The sequence below is a fragment of the Mastomys coucha genome, unplaced genomic scaffold (genome assembly GCF_008632895.1).
Source record: "Mastomys coucha isolate ucsf_1 unplaced genomic scaffold, UCSF_Mcou_1 pScaffold12, whole genome shotgun sequence".
Taxonomy (NCBI): Eukaryota; Metazoa; Chordata; class Mammalia; order Rodentia; family Muridae; genus Mastomys; species Mastomys coucha.
This window is the reverse complement of record NW_022196894.1, coordinates 87,970,003-87,993,401: the sequence shown is the minus strand read 5'-3', so window position 1 is coordinate 87,993,401 and position 23,399 is coordinate 87,970,003. Positions and strand designations below refer to the sequence as shown.

The 23,399-nt window shown below is 45.6% G+C and overlaps 1 protein-coding gene across 2 annotated transcripts in view; it reads right to left on the bottom strand.

Annotated features, from left to right (window-relative positions):
- Nucleotides 1-23,399, bottom strand: part of Hunk (hormonally up-regulated Neu-associated kinase) — a 113,426-nt gene that overhangs the window by 8,857 nt on the left and 81,170 nt on the right. Inside the window, exons 6-9 of one of the 2 annotated variants that reach the window (XM_031364360.1) lie at nt 18,489-18,624; nt 14,874-15,036; nt 9,345-9,428; nt 2,823-2,870 (exon numbers count right to left, since the gene is read on the bottom strand). In XM_031364360.1, the coding sequence (XP_031220220.1) occupies nt 2,823-2,870; nt 9,345-9,428; nt 14,874-15,036; nt 18,489-18,624 (431 nt within the window). The remainder of the gene's footprint in view (nt 1-2,822; nt 2,871-9,344; nt 9,429-14,873; nt 15,037-18,488; nt 18,625-23,399) is intronic. The other variant, XM_031364361.1, reaches the window with a different exon arrangement.

The following is a 23,399-nucleotide window of genomic DNA, read 5'->3' as shown; positions in this document are numbered from 1 at the left end:
AGAGAGAGAGAGAGAGAGAGAGAGAGAGAGAGATAGAGAGAGAGGAGAGAGAAGGAGAGAGAAGCAAAGGCCCCTTCAGGCTGCTCTGTACCCCAGGCACAGGAGGGCAGCCAGCAGCTGTAGGACACTACTGTGGCTCCTTTCTAGCCGCCTTTGGGGGTTTCGATGGTTTAAGAATCAGATCATAAAGCTCTACAGCCAGTCTCTCTTCAGACTGAACTTAGTAATAAGAAGTAGGCAAGATGTCAGCGTCTACTGGCGAGGAAGACCAAGGCTGCTGGCCTGTAAGAACAAGTTCCTGTACTCAAGGGAGGTTTACTTGGCAATGAGGAGAGGGCCTCGTTATGCGAAGAGGGAACTGCTTGCAGGCCAAACACCTCCAGGTAGCCCTGCTAAGGCCATCCTTGTTGGACTTAAGCCCCAGCATGCCGCACAAACCCTCAGAACATGCGTCTCCATAAAGATCTCATAGTAACTCTTCCCAGGGAGCAGTTAAAAGCTCAATCTTCAGTACTCCTTGGAGGGCATGAACCTTGGGACAGTTCATGTGGAATTTCAGTGGTCCAAAGAACATGTGCTTATTTAACTAGCTGATTCACTACCCCAAACACATGCCAATGATCACATAATATTTGCCTATTTTCTCCAAAAGAAATCCCCTAGGGAGCAGCTAACAATATCTTATCTAACAGGATGTAATCTTCAGAGAAAAATAGATGGTATTCTTCCTTCTGAGGGCTTGTGCCCCATCCACCAGAGCTGAGGCTGCCAGGGTCCTGCTTTCCCTGATTCTCTTTGGTCTGGGTCCCCTAGCATCACTGAGGCCTAGGGAACTGCTAAGGAAATTCACCATCTTGACTCTAAGCACTTTTCCCTTTTAACCCATAGGTAAGTTTTATATCACCAAGTCAGAATAGAAGACCATATGAGGTGGATGCAAGCAGCTTTGTGTGTGTGTGTGTGTGTGTGTGTGTGTTCATGTGCAGACCAGAGAGACATCAGTTGATATCAGTTGCTGTTTTCAATCATGCTGTTTTCTTTACAGAATCAGAGTCTCGTGGAGAGCATAGATTTGCCCAGGCTAACTAGCTACCTCTGGGGGCCCTCTCTCTGAGTACTGAGGTGCAGGAGGGCTTCTATGGCCCCTAGTTTTTATGTGGGTGCTAGGGATCTGAACTCAAGTTCTCAAACTATAGTGTACCTTGTCCACTGAACCATTGTTACAGCCCCACAAGCAGAATCTTGGCCTCTGGTCCTCAATTGTACCTAGCAGAGATATGTAAACGTATACAAAAGTTTTTAATGTGGACCCAGAAAGGATGATTTACCATTCAGTGGAAGAAACCAACACCAACCAAGTGTTCAGAAACAGATGTGAATCCGCTCCAGCAGCCAACCCAAGGGGAGGCTGATTCTCAGACTCTAAGCCCTGAGCTCCCTTTTAGACTCTCCCTTCCTCACTGTCCATGGAGGTGTGGCGGTCACCAGTGAACTGAACAGCCACAGTCATGGCTTGGCAGCTGAATCCATCCCCGGCTCTCTGCAACTCCCTTGACCATGAACAACTACTATCACCTCCAGAGAAGTTTCTCTCCGTCTTTAACCAGAAGTGTTGGTCCTTCTCAGCTCCGCAAGCATAAGCAAGAATTTCTCCTGTACCTGCTGATACACGGATCAGACTGGCCAACAGTCTGACTAACAGGGACAGAACTCCTACCACACCAGGCTGAAGGGGGGACTGCCCCTTAGGAAGCTGACTTCTCTCCCTTACTGAGGGTGAGCCCTGGTGGCTGAGGGCAGCTGAAGATGCTCAAGTGAAACTCACCAGGAGTTTGACTGACAGTCAAGGAGAGTCACCTGGCTTCTTTCAGCATCAGAGAGCCACTTGCCCACCCCTCCCACCCCAGATGGCCAACATTTCCAGATGTCATTAGCCAGTCGATATTGGCTCCTTTGTGCCTATCATGCTAGAGAAAGCCAGATTTGGCTGCAGAAAAAAAAAATCAGCAACTATAAGTGAGTTTATAAAAAGAAAGGTTGGTTCATAAATCAAACCATCTAGCCAGGAGTAAAAGACGGAGAAACAGAGTCAGCTCTGCACAGTAGCACCAAGCTGCCATCTGAAGGGAATATGATCAACTATGGACAGGAGTCTGTGCACCTTGTTTCAGGATAAGGAAAGAAGGCTGCAGGTTGGTTCAGGGGAGACTGGCTGATACTCAGGATCATGTGACAGTTAGCTCTATGTGTCTACTTGGCTAGAGTGTAGCCGAGAACTGTAAATGCTGCTACAAAGGGAATGTCTAGGCTCTTCAGCATCCACATCAGCTGAGGACAGTCGATGGTCCTCCTAATGTGTTGTGTCTCATCCAATCGGTTGAAAGCCTTAAGAAGAGAACAAGCAGGCTTGATGGGCTGGCTCCGTGCCTCAGAGAGCTTGTTACCCACGCACCAGGACCTGAGTTCGGATGTAACGAGCCAATCATGGTCTTACGCATACTTGTAACCCTAGCATTTTGAGAGCACAAAGACAAGAAGATTTCTGGGGCTTTCAGCCTATCTGAAAAACCAGACAGAGGCTCAGGAAGAGACCCTGCCTCAGAAAAAAAAGGCACAGAGTGATAGAGGAGGACACCCAGTGCACTCTTCTCGTCCCCTTAGTTATACATGTACATGCACGTACACCACACACACAAGAATTAAAAAGCTGGTTCTCTGTCTATCTTTCTACCATATTTCTATTTTCATATGTGTATGCAAGTGAGAGAGACTGCATCTCTCTGGAGAGCCTGCTAAGCCATCAGAAACCCTCAAGTTCTTACCTGCACAGCATGGAATTCAAAGTCCCTCGTCCAGGTGTCCAGGGAGGCCTGTGAAGAACACCAGTTCTCTTCAATTCAAGAAGCTCCATTTATCCCTTCTTCCCAGAACTCTACCCCACCATGGCTCCCCCGATGGAAAATTAATCATTTCAATGTTCACAAAAAGAATCAACTTGAATTGCAGTGTGAGGAGGGATCACATATCCTGACTCACAGGCAGAGATCTTCCAGGCAAAGTTATTAAATGCTAAAAGCTCAGGAGGGAGGAGTGTTCTCCCAACAAAGCAGCAGTTCAACGTGTCTCCCCCACAGTGAAGATACCCATGGACACAGTACCATGTCAAGAACCAGATCCTACCCAACAGCTGGGAGGCTCTCCTTAGACTTTTTCCCAGCTCAAACTCTCTCCCTTGTTTGTTTGTTTTGGTTTTTCGAGGAAGGCTTTCTCTGTGTAGCCCTGGCTGTCCTGGAACTCACTCTGTAGACCAGGCTGGCCTCAAACTCAGAAATCCACTTGCCTCTGTCTCCCAAGTGCCGGGATTAAAGGCGTGCGCCACCACTGCCTAACTTTGCTTGTTAAATACGTGTATGGAGGCACACCATGGTATGCCTGTGGAGGTCAGAGGACTCCTTGTAGGGCAGGATCTTCTTTCCACTGTGTGGGTTCTAAGGAGTAAACTCTGGTCCTCTAGTGGCAAGTGCCTCTAACTGCTGGGCCACATCTCTTTCAGCCTCTCTGTCCCCGGTGGAGCTACCATTCTAACTGTCAGAGGCACAAACTACTTGACCTGACTCCATGCTTTCTTTTCTCTTTGTTACTAAAAAACAAACCAACAAACAAAAAACACGGTAGTTCGACCATGTTTCCTTCTTCCCCAGCTCCTCCTTGATCCTATCCACCACCCCATTTCATGTTCTTTCTATTTTTCTCTTAAAAGTCAAATCAAAACAAACAAATAAACAAATGCCACAGAGTTCATCTTGTGCTGTAACACTCCATCGGAGGAGATAGGCTTTCCCTTTCACAGCAGGCATCAATAGCAACCAGCTCCTTGGCTGTACTTTATTTTTATGTTTATGTATATGTGTGTCTGTGTGAGTTCATATGCACCACGTATGTACAGAAGGACAGAAGATAGCTTCAGACCCTTTGAAACTGGGGTTACAAAGGGCTGTTATGCGCCTCTTTGTGGGTGCTGGGAACAACATCAGGGTCCTCTACCAGAGCAGTAAGTGTTTTACTGATGAACCACCTCTCCAGCCCCAAGTTATAGAGATTTTTAAATAAGCCATAAACCGAACATCTTAATATTAACTTTTAAACCTACAGTCCCCACATGTTGACAGCATTTCTAGGACCACAGAATATAACCTTGTTTTGAGTCAGGTATTTATAGTAAATAATCGAGTTAAATCAAGGTTATCATGGGGACCCTTCTGTAATATGGCTGATGTCATTCTAAGACTTTGGACACATCTAAGAATGCATAAGAAGGAAGCCAAGGAGGGAAGATCAGCAGCCATCAGACACTAGAGAAAGCCTTGGAGTAGGTTCCATCTCCTAGCCCTCAGGAGGAACCAGCCTAAGTCACATTGAGCTCTAGAGCCAAGAGTTATTTGGTACAACAGCCAGGTCAGAAGAATCCAGTCCCCTGCTGCCCCATGACCTCAACCTTGTCTGGAGAGACACCCCTCCCCACACACACACACACACTTCTCGTTCACATTTTACAAATCAACATTTTAAAAGAGATTTAAACAAAAATGTTTTTATACCATACTTATTTTTAAGATAGGTTCTCTCTGTGTAGCTCTGGATAGGCTGAACTCACAGAGGTCTATAGGCACTGTCTCCTATAAATTCTGTGTTTAAAAGCATGTTCCATTATATGTATTCCATTTGAAGCCATTTTAAATAAATAGTTTAAAAATGATGTCTATCCCATTTCCATTACACTGGGCCCAGGGGTCCTTTCGACATCACACATTGGTGTTTCCAAATAAGATACATGTCTTACTACACACACACACACACACACACACACACACACCTTAATTTTGAGACTGGGTCCTGGCTGTCCTGGAACTCACGTGTAGGCAGGCTGGCCTCCAATTCACAGAGATCCCCCTGCCTCTGCTTCTCAAGTCCTGATATTAAAGACATGCACCCACACACCCAACTTTATGTTCCAATTTTACAAAGCAGTCTTTGCCTTTTTACATGAAGAGGAAGGATAATTCTTAGCAGCATAGCACTGTAATCCCCAAAGGGAAGTTTTGAAAACTCAATTAGGCTTATTTGTCCTCTAGTAGAGAAAAGAACAGAAATGAGGAAATAAAAGAGGCCACCCGCACACTCAGGGCACAGGATACAGCTTCATGCCATCCTAGGAGGATGTGGCCCTCCTAGCCAAACCCATGATGAACTGCAACCTCACACTCCATTGTCTGTCCCCATCTGCCCTCACCCCAGCGTTTTCTCCCTCCCACTCTCACCCCTTCCCATGTCAGCCAATGGCAAGTGGAGTGAAGCCCGGGGGGCTCAGAGAGGCTGCAGTGAATCCTGAGCCACCTAAGATCTTCCTAGAACATTTTCTAGCCAGCCTCACTCTACTCTTTAGGTTCCAACAGAGATGAGTCGGGTATCTAGTAATAGCCTGTGATTCAATTAGCAGAAGTAATACTACACATTGGAGAAACAAATGGATCATAGAAAACTGAGATGCAGTTTGCCCATTAGTGCTCCTATTTAAATCCTAACTGTTCAATATTTCAACAAATGTTTCAAACATTCGCCATGTGTTCTCTGGCCAAGTGGAAATAACCGTCAGAGAAAAGAAATCTGAATGAAAGACGGGGCTCTTTCCCAATAGGGCTCTGGCTCTTCCAGACATAGCCGCAGAAGGCTGGGTATAAGAGTGGTGCAGATAAAAAGACGGGCATGAGCAGGGAGGCCTGGGGGACACTCAGGTACATGCACTTTTTTTTTTAATTGAGTGAATACCTAGAAGTGAATTTCGCACCCTCCAGACTCCAGCAGGGTGACTAGTCTAGTGACACTGCCTCTTGCTTATGACGCAGGCAGCGGCCTAAAGGGCTGCTCTTGGGCCGTTCAGCCTCTTTTGTTCTTGCCTCAGTTCATTCCATTTCTGACACAGGGCAAGGGCCATTTCATCACTCGGCAAATATTTACAGAAGACTTTCATCATGCCAGGAACCATGCAGGCTCCTTGGATGTTAACACAGTCCTTGCTTTTGAGGGACTCCTGGGCCAAACTAGGAAGAGTCATTTGTTTATCAGGGTGACTCCCTCAAACAAACGAGAAAGTGCTGAGGCCAGCCCTGTACAATAGAGTGTTGTACAAGAGCTGCATGAGAGAGGATGGGGACCCAGTGGCAGATGTCAGGGAAAGGCAAGGGTCCTGGGGGGGTCTGACCATACCTCCATATTTGAAGATACATAGGCACTGACTGGGCAAAGGAAGTAGGGAGAAGATCCAGGAAGAATGAAGAGGGTAGGCACAACCCTGGTAGGCAATGCTGAAAACAAACCTTCTAGGCTGGGGAAGTGGGCACAAAGCAAGAAAAAGACTGGGTTTCTACTGGGTGGGAGGCCAAGAAATGGAGCCAAGGCAAAGCAAATGACTTCTACATAGGTGGTCATGTCGTGGAGCCTCCAAAGGCTTCAAGGACAGTAACAGGCCCACTCTAGCTACTGTGCAGAGAAGAGAATGGTGAGCAGCTATGAGGGGACCAGGAGGACATGGCAGAGCCTCCCAAGAGAAGAGGGGAGGGGGCTGGGAGAAGGTGGAAGATGGGGAGCAGAGAGTAGAGGGTTTGAGGAGCTTACAGTTACAGCGGAAGGCTTGGGGAGGGGTTATCTTTTCAGATGGATACTGTGTTTCTACTCTATACCCCTGGGGAGGACAAGACCTCCTCTGAGGAGGACAAGTTACATAGAAGGGCTCGGTAAGGGGCTGTCTTTTCCAGGTTGAAACTATGTGCATCTACTCTATGGCCCCGGGCAAGACAGGACCTTCTCTGAGGACAATGAGTTACATAGCAGGACTTAGTGAGGGTCTGTCTTTTTAAGACAGATACTCTATGCCGCTGCTGATGGATAGTGTGTTGCTACTCTATGCTCCCAGAAAGGACACAGCCTCCTCTGAGGACTACAGGGGGAAGTGTTAAGGAGGGTGACATGGAGTAGGAACTGGTTAGCTAAGCCCAGGGCTCAGAAGCACCTGGCTCTCAAGGCTACTTTCCTACCCTCAGCCTAAAAACCTTGCATGGGTCTATCGCTTAGGGTCTACTGGCCCATCCTCCCAAGGCCTTTCTCCATCTTTTTTATCCTAGAGCCTCACAACTGGTCTCAGACAAAGGAGGCAATTAATTAATTTCCTCTACCCCCAACCCTTCTCTGACTCACTCCCTCAGCCTCTCTCCGCCCAGCCCTGTGTCCTCCCACAGAGGCCAAGTTCTCTCTCCCCTTTTATCCATGCACTGGGTTTTCTGCCTTCTCCGCTTCCTCAAAGCTGCTCATCCCAGCATCCTCAGGACAACTACACAGCTCTACGACTTCTGCCAAACCATCTTCCCAGTTCCTCCAGCATCCCTCTCACCACCACCGCCACCCTCCCCCAGCCCCCATAGATCTCCCTCCTCCTCTTTTCTCTTCCCCTCCCCTGCCCCCAGGCTCTGTCTAAAGTGGATAGCTAACAAAGCCTAGCCTCCACCTTCAGTAACATTCACACTCAGCCCTCAAAGTGTTGGCCTTAGAGCCAGGCCAACCCTAGAGGGAGGGGAGGCCTCCCTAGCAGCAGGTGAGCCTCTCACATTGTCAGGATGAAAATTTGATGTAGAAGAAGAGGGATTGGCCACGGTCCAGAGGAGGAGCCCTTTTTTATCGCTCCTTCAGTGAATGAATTCTTGAGTTGACCACAAAGTTCCACCGACAGGGCCCCAGCTGTGACAAACTACAGGGAAGAGGGAAGAGTATGTCTTCTTGGAATGAAACTGAGTAAAAAGAACCAATGGGGAACGCTGGTGGTATGGAAGTCCTGTATGCTGGTGCTGGGTCTGAAAATCCTCAACAAAACCTCTTCACAGTGTGTACTTCTGCTCCAAGTTTGTAGCAATCAGAGCTGCCATAGGAAGCTAATTTTGACTAAATTCAAGAACCTTAGTGTTTTGCTCTTAGGTACACCGCAGGTCATTCAAGACTCCAGCGATATCTGACTGGAAAACTCACTTCCCCCTAGAACTTTCTCTGCTCTTCGCCTACCTCTTCCTTCCCATGCCAGCTGTGCCATTCCGCCATATTTTGAGCACCCTGTGTTTTGTTTCCAATTTTGAGTGCTCAAGGGATTTGTCTAGATGGATTTCAGAAGGAGCCACCCAGCAGACCTCTAAGTCAGCACATCACAGAGATGCCCGCTCATCAAGATTTATTGCAGTTTCACTCAAAATAGTCAAGCTACGGAGCCAGAGGTGTCGGACAGCTGAGGGATGGGCAAGGAATATGTGCTTTATATCCTATCTACACAAAAGGTTTGGTTTGGGTTTTGTTTTTGTCAGCCATAAAGAATAACAAAGTTGAGTCCTTTGCAGGAAACTGGGTGAAGCTGGGGAAAACTATAGTAAGTGAATTAAGCCAGGCTCAGAAGACAAATACCATGCTTCTCTAGTGTGGGGTCCTAGATTTTACAGAACACAAGAAACCACATACGTCTACTCCATGAGTGAAGATGTGTAGGGAGACAAAGGGTTAATTCTAGAGCGGGGAGAAAGGAAGAGAGCAGTACTCAGGAAGTACTCTCAAAGTCTATGTACTTGTGTGAAATGTGTTTATGTAAAGCAACACTATGTTTAATGAATACATAAAATGGAAATTTAAAAACAAAAGGCCTTTAAGCAAATCTTATTAACAGACTAGGGAAAAAAAATTAGTAGAGTCTTGCCTCCCAAGACTGCATGTCAGTGGTCTGTGATATATACTGAACACACAGTCGTGTAAATGCCCCTAGTGATACGTGGTACAGAAAGCCTCTGATTTAGAGACTGAGTAATATTGGCTCTACTGTAGACCAGTTCTCCAGGGCTCAGCTCTAAGGCTGTTGGTCCTCTGCTATTTCTGTGTCCTACAGTGTGATGGTTTATATATGCTTGGCCCAGGGAGTGGCACTATTAGGTGTGGCCTTGTTGGAGTAGGTGTGTCACTGTGTTTGTTTAAGACCCTCAGCTGCCTAGAAGCCAGTCTTCTAGTGGCCTTCAGATGAAGATGTAGAACTCTCAGCTCCTCCTGCACCATGCCTGCCTGGATGCTGCCATGTTCCCTCCTTGATGATGATGGATGGACTGAACCTCTGAACCTGTAAGTCAGCCCCAATTAAATGTTGTCCTTACAAGAGTTGCCTTGGTCATGGTGTCTGTTCACAGCAGTAAAACCTTAACTAAGACATCTAGTTTTCTTTCCATTCTCCCCTAAAATGGGCTAAGAGCCCCTGAATTTGGGCCACTCACCTCATAGGGCTCCTTGGTGGCTCTGCACTTCTCTATCTGGTAGAGCTGGGTCTTGTAGCAGATGCTATCTTGGATGTCCGATTTCTTCCGGAGAAAGAAATAAGAAGCATAGTTAAGTTTTGGGAAGTAGAAACGTCCATTACACAGTCATGAATTTTTTCCAACCTGTGCTTAGCTGAGAAAATGTCAAAAATGCCTGAAACACCAGTGAGCTGCAGTGTAGAGTCTCATCCCAGTACTAAGTGCGAAGAGAACCCAGAGCCCAGGAGACTCAGACAGCCTTGGGCAGGGCTCTACTCTCTATTGGGTCTCAGTTCTTTCATCTGCCCAGTGTTTACCGTCAGAGGAGAAAGCAGAAACCAAATCGTTAAGCTGGGAGAACAAGCAGCTGCCACAGTGTGTAGGAAGCAGCATGCCCACTTGCTTATTGTAGAACTGAGCTGAGAAGGTAGCTCAGCTGGTAGAGAGCTTGCCTAGAGCTTGGAGCTCTGAGTTCCGAGTTCCATCTGCAGCACAGTAGCTACTCCTGTAATCCCAGGACATGGGAGATGAGTGAAGGGTCAGAAGTTCAAGGTCATCTTTGACTACACAGAAAGTTTGAGACTAGCCTGGGACAGGAGACCCAGCCTCAAAAAAGCCAAAACAAAACAAACAAAAATGGCTTAGGGTGATGGAATTACATCACCCCAAGGAGAGTCACAGCAAGCTGCAGTGGAAGCCAGTGAAGGAGGCTGCTTAAAATATGTATTTCTTGATAAAAGAAAGATAAAAAGAAAAAAGCAGAAGAGAAAGAAAGACAAACACGGGGAGGTGGGTATGCTAGTTCACTGGGCTGGATTTGAAAACCACACATGAGTTGTTGGTGACTGGCCAAGATAACTGGGACAGTGCCTAAGGGCCACATCTGGATATCGCTGTGTGGACCAGCTGCAGCCATAGGCAGAAACCAGTTCCCTCCACTTGCCTAGAAAATGGGTTCTTATACCAGGTACATCTTATGATCAAAGAGTTAAGTGTTATTGCTCAGGTAAACCAAACCCTACTCCAGTCAGAACTAATTACATGGTCTAGATTTCCAGGGAATGCTTTTCACTGGACAAAGCCACAGTCGGCTGTGCAACACTTGAAACTGGTGCTAAACAAAGTTGGAGAGGAAAAGACAGCTGAAGGCAAGGAGACCAGGCTAAGCAAGACACAGCCTAAGAATTTCTGACACAAAGTCCCCCTTGCTTGACATGAACTATGTATAGTACAGCGTCAAGACAGTATGAGTGACCAAAATTCCTAGGTGTAAATGGGTAAGAAGGCACAAGTACCCTTCCATCTGTGACAATTTGTACATGCTTTGGCTCAGGGCACTATTAGGTGTGGCCCTGTTGTATTAGGAGTGTCACTATGGGCATGGGCTTTAAGATCCTCGTCTTAGCTGCCTGGAAACCAGTATTTTCCTCGAAGCCTCTGAAAATGTAGAACTCTCAGCTCTGCCTGCACCATGTCTGCCTGGATGTTGCCATGTTCCCACCTTGATAGTAATGGACTGAACCTCTGAACCTGTAAGCCAGTACCAATTAAATGTTGTCCTTATAAGAGTTGCCTGGGTCATGGTGTCTGTTCACAGCAGTAAAACCCTAACTAAGAACCATCTAACATTGAAAAACACCCAAAGACCTTAGATCACCTGAGTCTGTAGCAACATTATTCAGTAATATATGAAACTACGACCTTCTCTAAACATTGGCTCCGTCAAGATACTCCAAAATTTCTAAACAGCATTCATTATTTGAATAAGAAAATCTGTGTGCACAGGCCCTTCTTATTTGGGAACCATTTGAAAAATTAACTTTTAGCCTCTGGCGTGGTGTCCAAATGGTGTCACCCAGAGCCTTAATGAGTGAAGAAGTTGTGCCAAGGCATCTACAAGAATATGCATATTTATGATGCATCAAGGGCCATTGTACTAATTCGTCATCTGCATTATAAAATACATAGTAAAGCAGGAGTTTAAAAGGATAAGATGAGAAAGAGACTTGGAAATGTGTTCTTTTTATAGGAGAGAAAATAAAGAACAGCCTCAAATCTCTCTTAGGTTCTTCTGATGAGAGCAGAGAGCCACTTATTATTATTACTATCACTACCACTTAATAAATTAACAGAATACGCTGCAATGATTTGAGTGTGCCTTCAGAAAGCTTGGTCCCTCGTGTGTCAGTACTAAGAAGTGGTTAGAGCATTTAACACAAAGGGGACCAGCACAAGATAATGAGGTCATCAGGACGAACATTCATGAAAGGGACTGATATTGTCTCATACAGTAAGTCAGTCATCAAGAAAGTGTGCTGTTAGAAAGGAGGCCACCTCACTCAGTTGGCTCTTCTGCCTGAAGTTATTCCCCTTCTCTGGCAAGTCATGACAAAGAATGGGGACACACCCCAGAGGCTAGGGCATAAGCCTGACTTGCACTTTCCAAAGTATGGGCTCAACCAAGTCTATTTTTTTAAAGATGAACACACATGCACACAACACAAACACCCCCCCACACACACTCACATGTCCATACACCACACACACACACACACACACACACACACATGCCTTCCCTGCTTATATGTCTACATGCCAGAAGAGGGCACCAGATTTCATTATAGATGGTTGTGACCCATGTGGTTGCTGGGAATTGAAACTCAGAACCTCTGGAAGAGCAGTCAGTGCTCTTAATTTCTGAGTCATCTCTCCAGCCCCCAAGATTCTCTTTTTAAGTGAGTATCTAGCCCCTGGGGTATTTTGTTTATAGTAACAGAAGACAGAATAATATAAATGTATTGTGTACACACATATTGTATATCACATATTGATATATAATCACATATTATATATATATATATACATTACATATTGATATTACATATCAAAGCTTGATTACAGATCCTGTCTTTGTAGTTCGTTAGTGTTAGCTTTCAGCTTGGCACAGCCTAGAAGCACCTGGAGAAAAGATTCAACTGTCTGTACCAGGCTTGTCTGTGAGGAACCATCTTGATTATTAACTGATGTAGTGGCCCAGCACACTGCGCGAGGGCAGTACCTCTCCTGAGCAGGTGGTTCTGAGCTCCGGAAGAAAGTTAGCAAGCTAGAATACCAGCCACATGTACCCTTCCTCCATTGGTGCTGCCTCCAGCTTTTAGCCCTGGCTGCCCTGGATGATGGACCATGACTTGGGAATCTGAACCACGCAAATCTTCTCCCCTCTGAGTTGTTTTCAGAGCAGTTTATCACAGTTCCAGAGTAGGAGGACATGTCACCCGGGATCATTTCCTACAACTTATGGTCACCACACAGGTACTGTCTCAAAGCCTCAAAGCTCAAGATGTGTCCCCATCAGAAAGAAGTACAAAGCATTGATCTCCTCATGCTCATTGTTCTTGTTTGGGAAAAGTTTTCATGTTTCTTCTCACATGTCTTTCCTTTGGTCAGTCGGGGTCTGTCTGTCTGTCTGTCTGTCTGTCTGTCTGTCTCTCTCTCTCTCTCTTTCTCACACACACACACACACACACACACACACACACACACACACACCAAGAAAGCTCTGGGTAAATTTTCCTGGAAGCAAATTATAAACCGAGTCAGCTTGTGAACACCTGTACTTCCATCCAGATGTTTGGTGACTTTGGTGACCTTGGTTAGTCACCAAGCCATGTTATCTAAATGCGTCTCGGCCTCTCTGCTAACAAGAGCTTCATCATGTTTTGTGGAGATTATGTTGTCACTTCTGCCCTGTTAGGGGGATGGTCATTTCACTAGGTACAGGTGTATTTTCATCTTTTGCTCTAAGATAAAAACTCTAAAGTGTTTCTAACCCTACTGGTTGGTGGAATTCTGTGACACATTAGGTTATCGTGTGACTTTAAACAGCACTGAACTATCTCTAGAAGTTTGATCTTACCATCTCCATTCTGTCCTCCTAACCAAGACACAGACAAGCCACCAGACCTCATGCTCATTGTTCTTATATGCATTGTTCTATGCATAGGTCAAGGTCATCTTTAAGACAATGTCCAACCTCAGATGGGCTTCTGTCAACCCTGAGTTTCTCCGACTCTGTTGGAGCTGGTCTATACTGTAGCTAAGTAGCTATGCTTCTGTACCAATGCAGAGCAGTACTGTATAGAATCTAATACTGTCTTATAGCATTCTCCTTGAGAGATTATTTATATGGAGAGACTGACAGATGAGCTTCTGTGGCCAAGATGGTAAAGTTGCCATAATACTGCTGTCTAGACTGTTCTTCATGTGTGGTATGACATACTTAGACTCTCTTTATTTAATTTTTTTAAAAAATTATATTTTATGTGCGTGAGTGTTTTGCCTACATGTATGTATACTGTGGGAGTGGCCAAAAAAGAGGGCATTAGATCCCCTGAGACTGGAGTTACAGATGGTTGTGAATAACCTTGTGGGCTCTGAGATGAAACACAGGTCCTAGCTGGACGGTGGTGGTGCACGCCTTTAATCCCAGCACTTGGGAGGCAGAGGCAGGCGGCTTTCTGAGTTCGAGGTCAGCCTGGTCTACAAAGTGAGCTCCAGGACAGCCAGGGCTATACAGAGAAACCCTGTCTCAAAAAACCAAAAAAAAAAAAAAAAAAAAAAAAAAAAAGAAAAGAAAGAAAGAAAGAAAGAAAAAAAAAAGAAAGAAACACAGGTCCTTGGCAAGAGCAACCAGTGCTCTTAACTGTCAAGCCAGCTCTTCACCTGTCACTTGGGCTTGATAACAGCTAGTCTGTGCGAAGCTGCCAGAGTTAACCTAGTAAACCCCACTGTGTTCTTATTTTCTGCAGTCGGAATCCTAAACACATTTCTTTTTTTTTTGTCTTGTCACCCTAAGGTAACTTGTTCCAGGGCCTCCTACAAATCCCAATTTGTGTTAAGTTTTACAGGAAACCATACAAAATTCACATATAAACTATGCTCCTCTCCCAGACCCTTTAAATCTCTGAGTTACTTACAATACCTAATACAACACAAATGCCATGCAACTATTATTTAGGGAATAACAGGAGAAAAGCTGCGCATGTCCAGCACTAATACAATATTCTCCTAAGTACTTTTGAGCCATGGTGGGTTGAATCCTGCAGACATACACCGTCGAGACAGAGGGCTGACCAGTGAATAGCTTTCCTGTACCCGGTCCTTTAAACACCCAGGCACTGCTGTCCAACTTTTACTAGCAGTGAAGACTCCAGTTCCTCTAATGGTGAGAACCCAAAGAGCTAAGAGGCGACAGAATATGGACAGACAACTGGGAACAGAAGACAAACAGCTAAGCCCCTCCAGGGTCAGCCAGAGCTAACTTTTACAGGAGAGCATTTGGAACACATCTCAGACCAGCAGCACCATCTAAGAAATGGGTTTTGCCAGTCCTTGATCCCACACTCAAGAGACTGGGCCTCACGTTTTAGGCTAAAATAGCAGCACGGATCAAGTATCAGCAGCTTCGCAACAGTAGACAGAAGATGCTGCTCCGGGGATCCCACTTACCCCTGACAAATATCGCTCAAGTTTCTTGTTCAACAGGAAGTAGATGGCCAGGATATGGCAGGCGCGGTTGGAGAGCACCGTGTTGATGACGTCACTGTTCTTATAGCCCAGCTTTTCGGTCATGTGCAGCACCACACTGGGACTCAGGTCTTCCAGAGAAATCCTATGAGGGAGTAGACACAGGGAAGCAATCACCTCTCCACCTTCTTAGAGTGACTCAGAAGCAGGGCAGACAGAAGGTCCACCTCTCTCTCTCTCTCTCTCTCTCTCTCTCTCTCTCTCTCTCTCTCTCTCTCTCTCTCTCTCTCATGCAGCCCAGGATAGCTCATACTCTCTGAGTAGCTGAGAGAATGACCTTGAATAGCAGACCCTCTTGTTTATTACTCCCTGAGTATTGGAACTGGATATGCACACAGCCATGCCTACTTTATGTGGTGCGGGCAGATGGAATCCAGGGCTTTGTTCACACCAGGCAGGCACCAGCTCAAATGAGCCACATCTCCAGTCCCCCATGACTTTCCATTTTGAAGATTTTCACATATATAGAACAGTCGTGGGTTTACTATATAACCTGTGTGTTCTCCATCCATAGGACTCAATTAATCTTAGAACATTTCAGGGAAAAAATTATATGCATACTGAGCATAAAGATTTTAAAGGCTTTTTTACTGTCATGATTCCCTAAGCAATACAGCATAACAACGATTATAAATCAACTAGGGGTAATTCAAAGTGTATGGAAGAGTGTGCAGCATGGCTTATGTGCAAATTATACCATCTTATATAGGAGATTTGAGTGTCTGTAGATTTGAGTACTGCAGGGGCTGAAAGCAGCTCACCATGTAGCCCTGGCTATCCTAGAACTCACCATGTAGACCAGGCCGACCTCAGACTCACAGAGATCCACCTGCCTCTACTTCCCAAGTGCTGGGAGTAGGGGTCTGTGCCACCACACCTGTGGTATCTGTAGATTTTTAATATCTTTCTTTCTTTCAGGGAGATCATGAGAATGATCCCAGAGATCCAGAGCGATGACTGTGATTAGCATGTATGACTGTTGCCTGGGTATGCTTTGCCATGCTTGCTGCATTTGGGGTTGCTATTGTTGTTGCTAACATGCTTTAAGTTGTAGACACTGAGCTTTGTCATTTCTAAACATTTCAGTGTGTACCTTTAAAAGTAAATGAGTTCATAGGAGAAAGCTGTTCGGAAGAGCAGTGTAAAACTCGGGGCTTTATTTTCTTGACTTTCCCAAAGGGAAAGAAGCACTGACAATATCCAAAGTAATTAAACCAGGAGATAGCAGTGTTGGGAAACTAGAAAATAGATTTTACAAATAAATATAGTATGTTTCTTTGCCTATGTTTCTTCACCTTTTATTTAAGGGCCAATAAAGCCAGAAAAACAATTACTAGGAATATATATTATTTTTGCCTTGAAGATTAACAATTTTCCTAAATAAAACTATGAATAACACATCCCTTCCCCAAGTTTTTAGATTTCTGCTCTCCTATTTTATCAAAACAGATTTATCTTCTGTATCCAATAACCTTAGATAACAGAAGACACCAAACTGCTATTTTCTTTAAACAAGACCTTTACCACTTTTGCCATCTATTAGCTAGTTGTTTACACAAACACACCACCCTCACACACAGTCACATTCACACATACAGATTCACACATATACCCTTGAACATATACAGTACACATAAACGCAAGCACCAAAACACACACACTCACACACACATACTCTCATACACACATACACCTCACACTCACACCCACCCTCACATTGACACACAAATTCACGTACACTCTCAAACACACACGTACACAACTTTTTCTGTCTGTCTGTCTGTCTCTCTCTCTCTCTCTCTTACACACACACACACACACACACACACACACACAGACACACACTATCCAAGAAGACTAAAAAGTGTAAGAAATTGAATTAGTGTTTACCTCACCAAAGCCTGCCTTTTGCCCCCTGAGGAAAGGCTACACAACTATAAGCCATACTTTAAGTCTTTGTCACTGAAGAGATGGGAACCCAGGAAGGGTTCTCTGTGTTTCTAGGGCCAGATCTTCAGCCTTCGGCAGGTCCTGTGTTGGGTGGATGGGTTATGCTCACTTAGACATTAACTTAATGGCTCCTTTGGTTGCCACCGATGCTACCCACTTCTTACCAGAAGCAGCCAGTGCGCTGTTCCACAGTGATAAGACATTGCCCCTCAGCTCTGTTTGCAGGCTCACAGGGGGGATAATTTTTCTGGTGTCCATTTCAGTTCCTGGCCCAAATTGAGCAGGTATTGGAAAACAGTGTCTATTTCCAGGTTCCTGTGACAACTTAGGTAACCCAGGCTGTGTCTGAATTACTACTACCCGAGAGCCAAATGCTAGAATTCTACATAGTGACTAGACCAAGTCTCCTCTATGCCCAGGGCAAGGGTAAATTTGGTCAAGCATCCTAGATTCGGATCTACGAACGTCTGTCCCGAGTGAGTGCCCTGTTGAGCATCTTGTTTAAGGGACTCAGCATTTCAGCTCTCATAAGGCTTAGTGAATATTTCTAGACTTTCTTGGCCCAAGACTTGGGGATTTTCAAAAATATGGCCACAGAGGATGCCCCTTCCCTGCTTTGTTTGTGATTCTCTGGTCCTCATCCAAGTTTGACAGAGTGTCTAAGGCTTTCAGGGGTTAAAAGAAGAAGGAAGAGGCAAGCTATCCCAGAAAGCTGGAGTTGTGTGGTCCCCACGCGTGCTTGAAGTAGCCAAAGGGAGGATCCTTATCCCTCACTCAGAGTGGCTCAAAGAATGACAAACGAGTCAAAAGGAACAAGGAAATGTTTCTGGTGCTGGTTTTCCGACCTGTAGTCTGCAGACACAAGCTGGGTGGATGGTTTGTCTCTCAGTGCACCAGCCTGTAACCCTCCCACATGGACAGCAAGCCCACAATACGGCAGCTGAAGTGAACGGCCTGATCTTCCTTGCTGCCATTCCTGTTACTTTATGGCAAGGGACTCAGGGCTGAAAGACACAAGAGTCAAGCAGCAGGAAGCAGGTCTGAAGGCTCGAAAGACTCAGTTCCACGAGATTCAAGAAGCTTAATGCTGGCAGGATTGCTCACCAGCAGATTCCTCCACCCCACCCCATATCTTTCTCTCTCTCTCTCTCTCTCTCTCTCTTTCCCTTTCACGCGCGCGCGCGCGCACACACACACACACACACACACACCGCACAGTTCATTTAAATAAACCCATTAAGTGAACTAGAAAGAAGGTAGGGAAGATGAGATCTATCAGAGCGATGCTTGGTGAGGGATGTGCTGTAGCTCAGCTTCCATTCCTCTAACCAGGCACCACAGGACCAATTTGGCACAAACACATAGGACAGCCTTGGTTGCATCTTCCTGCCCAACGAGATGGGCCTGTCTGTGGGTAAGAGGTTGCTAAGGTGGGCACAGCCAGGCAGAGGAGGGGGTGTGGGGTGGGAGGCAGAATATAAAGGGCCTTGACTTCAGTCATGCACAGCTTCCTGTCTTGAGCTTGGGGGGGCTCACGGCAGGCCCTGTCTCACTGGAGAAGGCGGTCCTCCATCTGCGCCACTTTACCTGTTGGGATAGGTGACATTGCAGGGCACCTTCCCAGTGTAATTCTCATTCAGCCAGCGATTTGCCAGCGCTTGCTGGATATTCGGCCTCTTCACAGGGTCTGGTTCCAGGAGAGAGCGCAGGAAGTTGATGGCCCCTGTGAGACGGTTCACAAAGAACACATCTTATAGACTGAACACAGGTACAGACGCTGAAGCCGCTGCAGCCCGAGGTCTTCCACCTCCTCAGCCCCTCAGAGCCTCTGCTCTTGGGGTCTCTGGCAGGGCTTAAGTTCCACAACTCACAGATTGTGAGTTCAGCCCCACCTTCAGACGCCTGGAGTTTTGAATTGCATTTCCTCCCACATTTATCTTTTAAAGAGCTCTGTACATCCAAAGAGCTTAAGAGACTGGCCCAAGGAGCACACCTGGTACCCAAGACAGCACCAATCAGTTTGCTCTCCCTCGGCCGTGCATTTCTGGAATAATCTGTGTGTTCTTGAGAGATCAAACACAGAGATGTACTATTGTATGCAGAGGTTGAAAGAGTAGAAACTGAAAAAAAAATGCTCAATATCATAATGGTAACTGAGCAATCAAAAAGGGAAAAAGATGAATGAATTTGAACCAGACACATTGATTCTTACCATGGGGTACCATGTCTCATAAAGTCAATGAGGTACTTTCTGGCTGGTTGGTTAATTGATTCATTTGTTTAATATACCAGGGGCTAAGCCTGCAGCATCATACATGTTTTTAGCCCTATTTTAATTTTTATTTTGAGATAGGCTTTCACAAGTTAGCCCAGGCTAGCCTTGAACTTCTATCTTCCTGATACTTTAGACTTCTGCTCACACGTGTGCCTTTCCAAGGTCCTTTCTTTCAAAGCAATTCTCTCTGCCACTCATATTTCCCCCAGACTTTGTGAGATTGTAATGTAATACCCAGGTTAGCTTAAACCTGTGCTAGCTAGCTAACTAGGCTGACAGACACCAGAAATTTGTGTGCTTTTGTTTAAGTGTTAGGTCAACTGTGACTTGTGTCTTCGAATCCTAGTTTGTCACAAAGTTTTAGCAAGTACCTCTCACTACAAACCCAAGCCCTTCTGACGCTGCTCATTACAAGGAAGAGGCTGTCTGAGCAGACGGTATGCCAATGGTGTTTGCTCTTAGTTTTAGCACAAAGACCTGGGATAGAATGTCAGCCATATTGAGCCAGAGAGTAAGGAAGGATGAGAGAAACCATTGACCAAACTGCAAAATCCTCACCACCTCTCTTACCTCTCTTACTTCAGTCCCTACCAAGCAATTTGTATACTGGGTTTCCTTTCATAAAGCGAACATTTATAGAACACCTTCGATCTACCCAAACACTAGAGACAGGAAGCTGCATCCTTTATAATCAGAACAGGAGAGACAACTGTATGCCATGCATAACTATTCTGGAAGGCCACAGGTACAGGACTACTCAGTGTGAGTCCACACCCAGCCTAAGAGTCCACACACAGAGGCCTGGCTTTCCTGAGTTCTGAGACTACATTTTCCTATTCTATTGCATCTTAGCATACCACCTTGCAAGAAGCTGAGGCTATAGATCACTTGGCAGAGTGCTTGCCGAGCTTCAAAGTCCTGCGTTAGATCCCTAACACCAGAAAAGTCAGGCGTGAAGGCACATGCCCATGATCCCAGGGCCTGGAAGGTAGAGGCAGATGGGTCAGGAGTACACGGTCATCCTCCAATACCTAGCAAGTTCAAGGCCAGCCCCCAGGGTAGGATACATAAGACACATCCTCCTCCTTCCTCTTAGACACAGAGAATACTATTCTTTCCTTTTTATGTATGTAAGCATGTTCACGTGTACACAAGTGCACATGTGCATGCAGGTGTGTGTGCATACATGTGTGCATGTATGTGAGTCTGGAGGACCACCTAAAGTGCCATCTGAAGGTGGTGTGGATATGGGGGGAGCCAGGAATTATTAGTTTAATAAATACATTGTATGAAATTCTCCAGAAACTAATTAAAAAAGAGGAAGAAAAAAAACAAAAAACAAAAAAGAGTGTCTTTTTTTTTTTTTGAGTCAAGGTTTCTCCCCGGCTTGGAGCTCAACAACTAGGCTAGACTGGCTGGCCCACTAGCCAGCCCCAGGGATCATTCTGTCTATCTAGTGCTGGGATTACAAGCACACAATGGTGTTAGCTGTACCCAATGCTCTTATGTGGGATTTGGGGAATCAAACTCCAGATTGTGTTTGCAAGTCAAGTGCTCTACCAACTGAACCACCCCATCCTTCGAGGTCCCCACCAAATAATTCTTTCATTAGCTTTCTATACATCCAGTTTCTATCGGATCAAATAGTAGGTCCCAGACAATAATCTCCATTTGTTTTGACTCCACGTTGTTCCATCTTTTTGAAAGGAGCTCTTTGCCAGTTTTTTAAAATAGAATCCCGCTTAGCCAGGAGCGGTCATGAAAATTCACACTTTCTCATCTGCATTCAGTTGTCGGTTTACAGTGCACTTAAAAGAATGATGGCCCTTCTGTGAGCCCTGTTTCTGTGACGGAAATGAAGCCATCAAAAGAGGGGCCAATTGTGAGACCAGAATCAGCTCCAGAGAAATAGCCCTTTGCCAGGTCACATCCATGAAGTAACTCATGCAAGGAGAGCCCAGCATGTGGCCTTCTGTCTTCAAGAACATAGCGAGCCAGAATGAATGTGTGGATGCCGTAATAGCCATGGGGTACATTTAACGCTGTCAGACTTTTTTAGAAGATTCATTTGTTTTTATTTAATAGTGGCTTTGCCTACATGCATGTACTGTACTATGCACATGCAGTGCCCACAGAGGCCAGAAGAGGGCATCCTCTGTGACTGTAGTTGCAGGTGGCTGGGTTAGCCACCATGTGTGTGCTGGGAACTGAACTTGGGTCCTACTAAGAACAGCAAATGCTCTTAACTGCTGAGGTATCTCTCTAGCCTCAACATTAATAGTTTTATAGCTAAGTCTCCAAATAAAACTTTCCAAACATCTCCCCCAAAAGAGGCTCCTGGTTTTGAACAAGTATTTACCTCCCTCTGTACCCCTATACTGTAAGAGCCGCTTGAGTGCTTTTTGGTTTTGTTGTTTGGTATGTGTACCTACGTGAGTTCAAACACAGAAGCCAGAGGATGATGTCCAGTGCCCTGTTCTATCATCCTCCATGACAGGGTCTCTTCTCTGAACTTGGAGGTCAACAAGAATCAGTGAATCCTGTCTCTGCCCTCCACAACAATAGGGTTACAGCCCATATACAACTATGTGAGACTTTTTAATGCAGGCGCTGGGGATTTGAACTCAGGTCTCCTGTTTGAGCAGCAAGCCCCCTTACTCAGTCATCTCCTCAACTCATCATGTAGATTTCAAACAGGAGCATCTACTGTTCAAGGACAAAGGGGTGGGTTTGATGAATGAACTGGGGGTACTGAGTTAGGGTGCTTTCTGAGATCTCTGATGTGTACCCCTAAAAAATTGGCATCTCTTCACACCCAGGACCAGGCTTTTTTGAAGAGTAATCAACCAGAAGTGCTAGGATGCCGAATGCATACCTCTGTTCTATTTTCACCACCAAGTGTTCTAAACCTTCACAAAGTGCCAATGAGCACAAGTAATTTTAGTTAAGCCTCTGCTGACAAGTCATGTGCCTCTGCACGTCACAAACATCACGTCACTATCCTGAAAAGACTTTATGAATATCCTCTGAGAGCTATGAAGTTTGTCCTTGGATCTTGAATATATCCGTGTGTCTCTGGGGCCAAGAGGAACTACATCATCCCAGAAAGTGGAATCTAGCCTAGTCACAAGTCACAGATCCTTCGAGCTAACTCTTGGGCTATCTACTCTAGCCGAGAGGGTTGAAGTGAGCTGAGTAGGGGCTCTGTTCGTCACCTGCACATAATAGGAAGTAGGCACTGCTGTGGTGCCAACACCCTTTCTTTCAGGAGAAGTCAGACTTCTCAAGTCTGAACTGGCCTATGTGAGCACTGGACACTGCCAAAGGCAGGGGCTCCAGGCAACAGACAAAGCCACCTGACATTAGAGCAGCTGGCTGGATGCAAGCAGAGGCCTGTCCTGGTGGGAAGCTGCTCGCTCATCTCCTCTGAGCTAAGAATCCATTGGCAATGGATGGTTAAGCCTTGGAAATCTTAACCAAGTCCAACCTTCAGCAATGCCAGTGCATCTTCAGCTTCTCTCTGGTGGATCTGTGGGACAGAATCCTCTTAACTAGAAGTCTGTTTGGAATGTATTATAAATGCTATTGCTATGGCACCCATGATGAAAGAGTAAACTGTTGGAAAAAAAATCTCTCAACCGTGAAAAGCATTTGCTAACTCTGTGATATGCAAGAGCCAACTTGTGGAAAGCAGGAACCAGCTAGAGGAGCATTGGAAAGGCCCCAAAAGCTGAAGGTTCCCAGCTACGTGATGGGGACAGGGAGGGGACTCTCTGCTCACGTCATAGACTCCCAAGGACAGGACTGCTGAAATTTGTTTCCAACTTAAATCTGCTAAAATAAAATGAAACTTTGAATCTAATCTTAATGGAATAATAATAATATATAATCACCACAAGGAGGATTGACAGAATAGCATATTAATGAAGATAGGTGTTCCTGATGAAGAGTAACATTGGTGCATTATCAATTGGCAATGACATCACTCAAAAGACAAGACCGGAAGACAAGAAATAAAGTTGCCACATTCAGGGGCTGTAGAGGGATAGCCTGTGCATTGACTAAGGGGATGGGGCTGGAGAGTGGGTTCAGCAGTTAAGAGAGAGTGCTACTCTTGCAGAGGACCCGAGTTCACTTCCAGACACCCATCTCACAACTACCCAATAACTTCTGCTTTGGGGGTCAGACCTCCTCTTCTGGTTTCTGTGGGCACTGTACACACA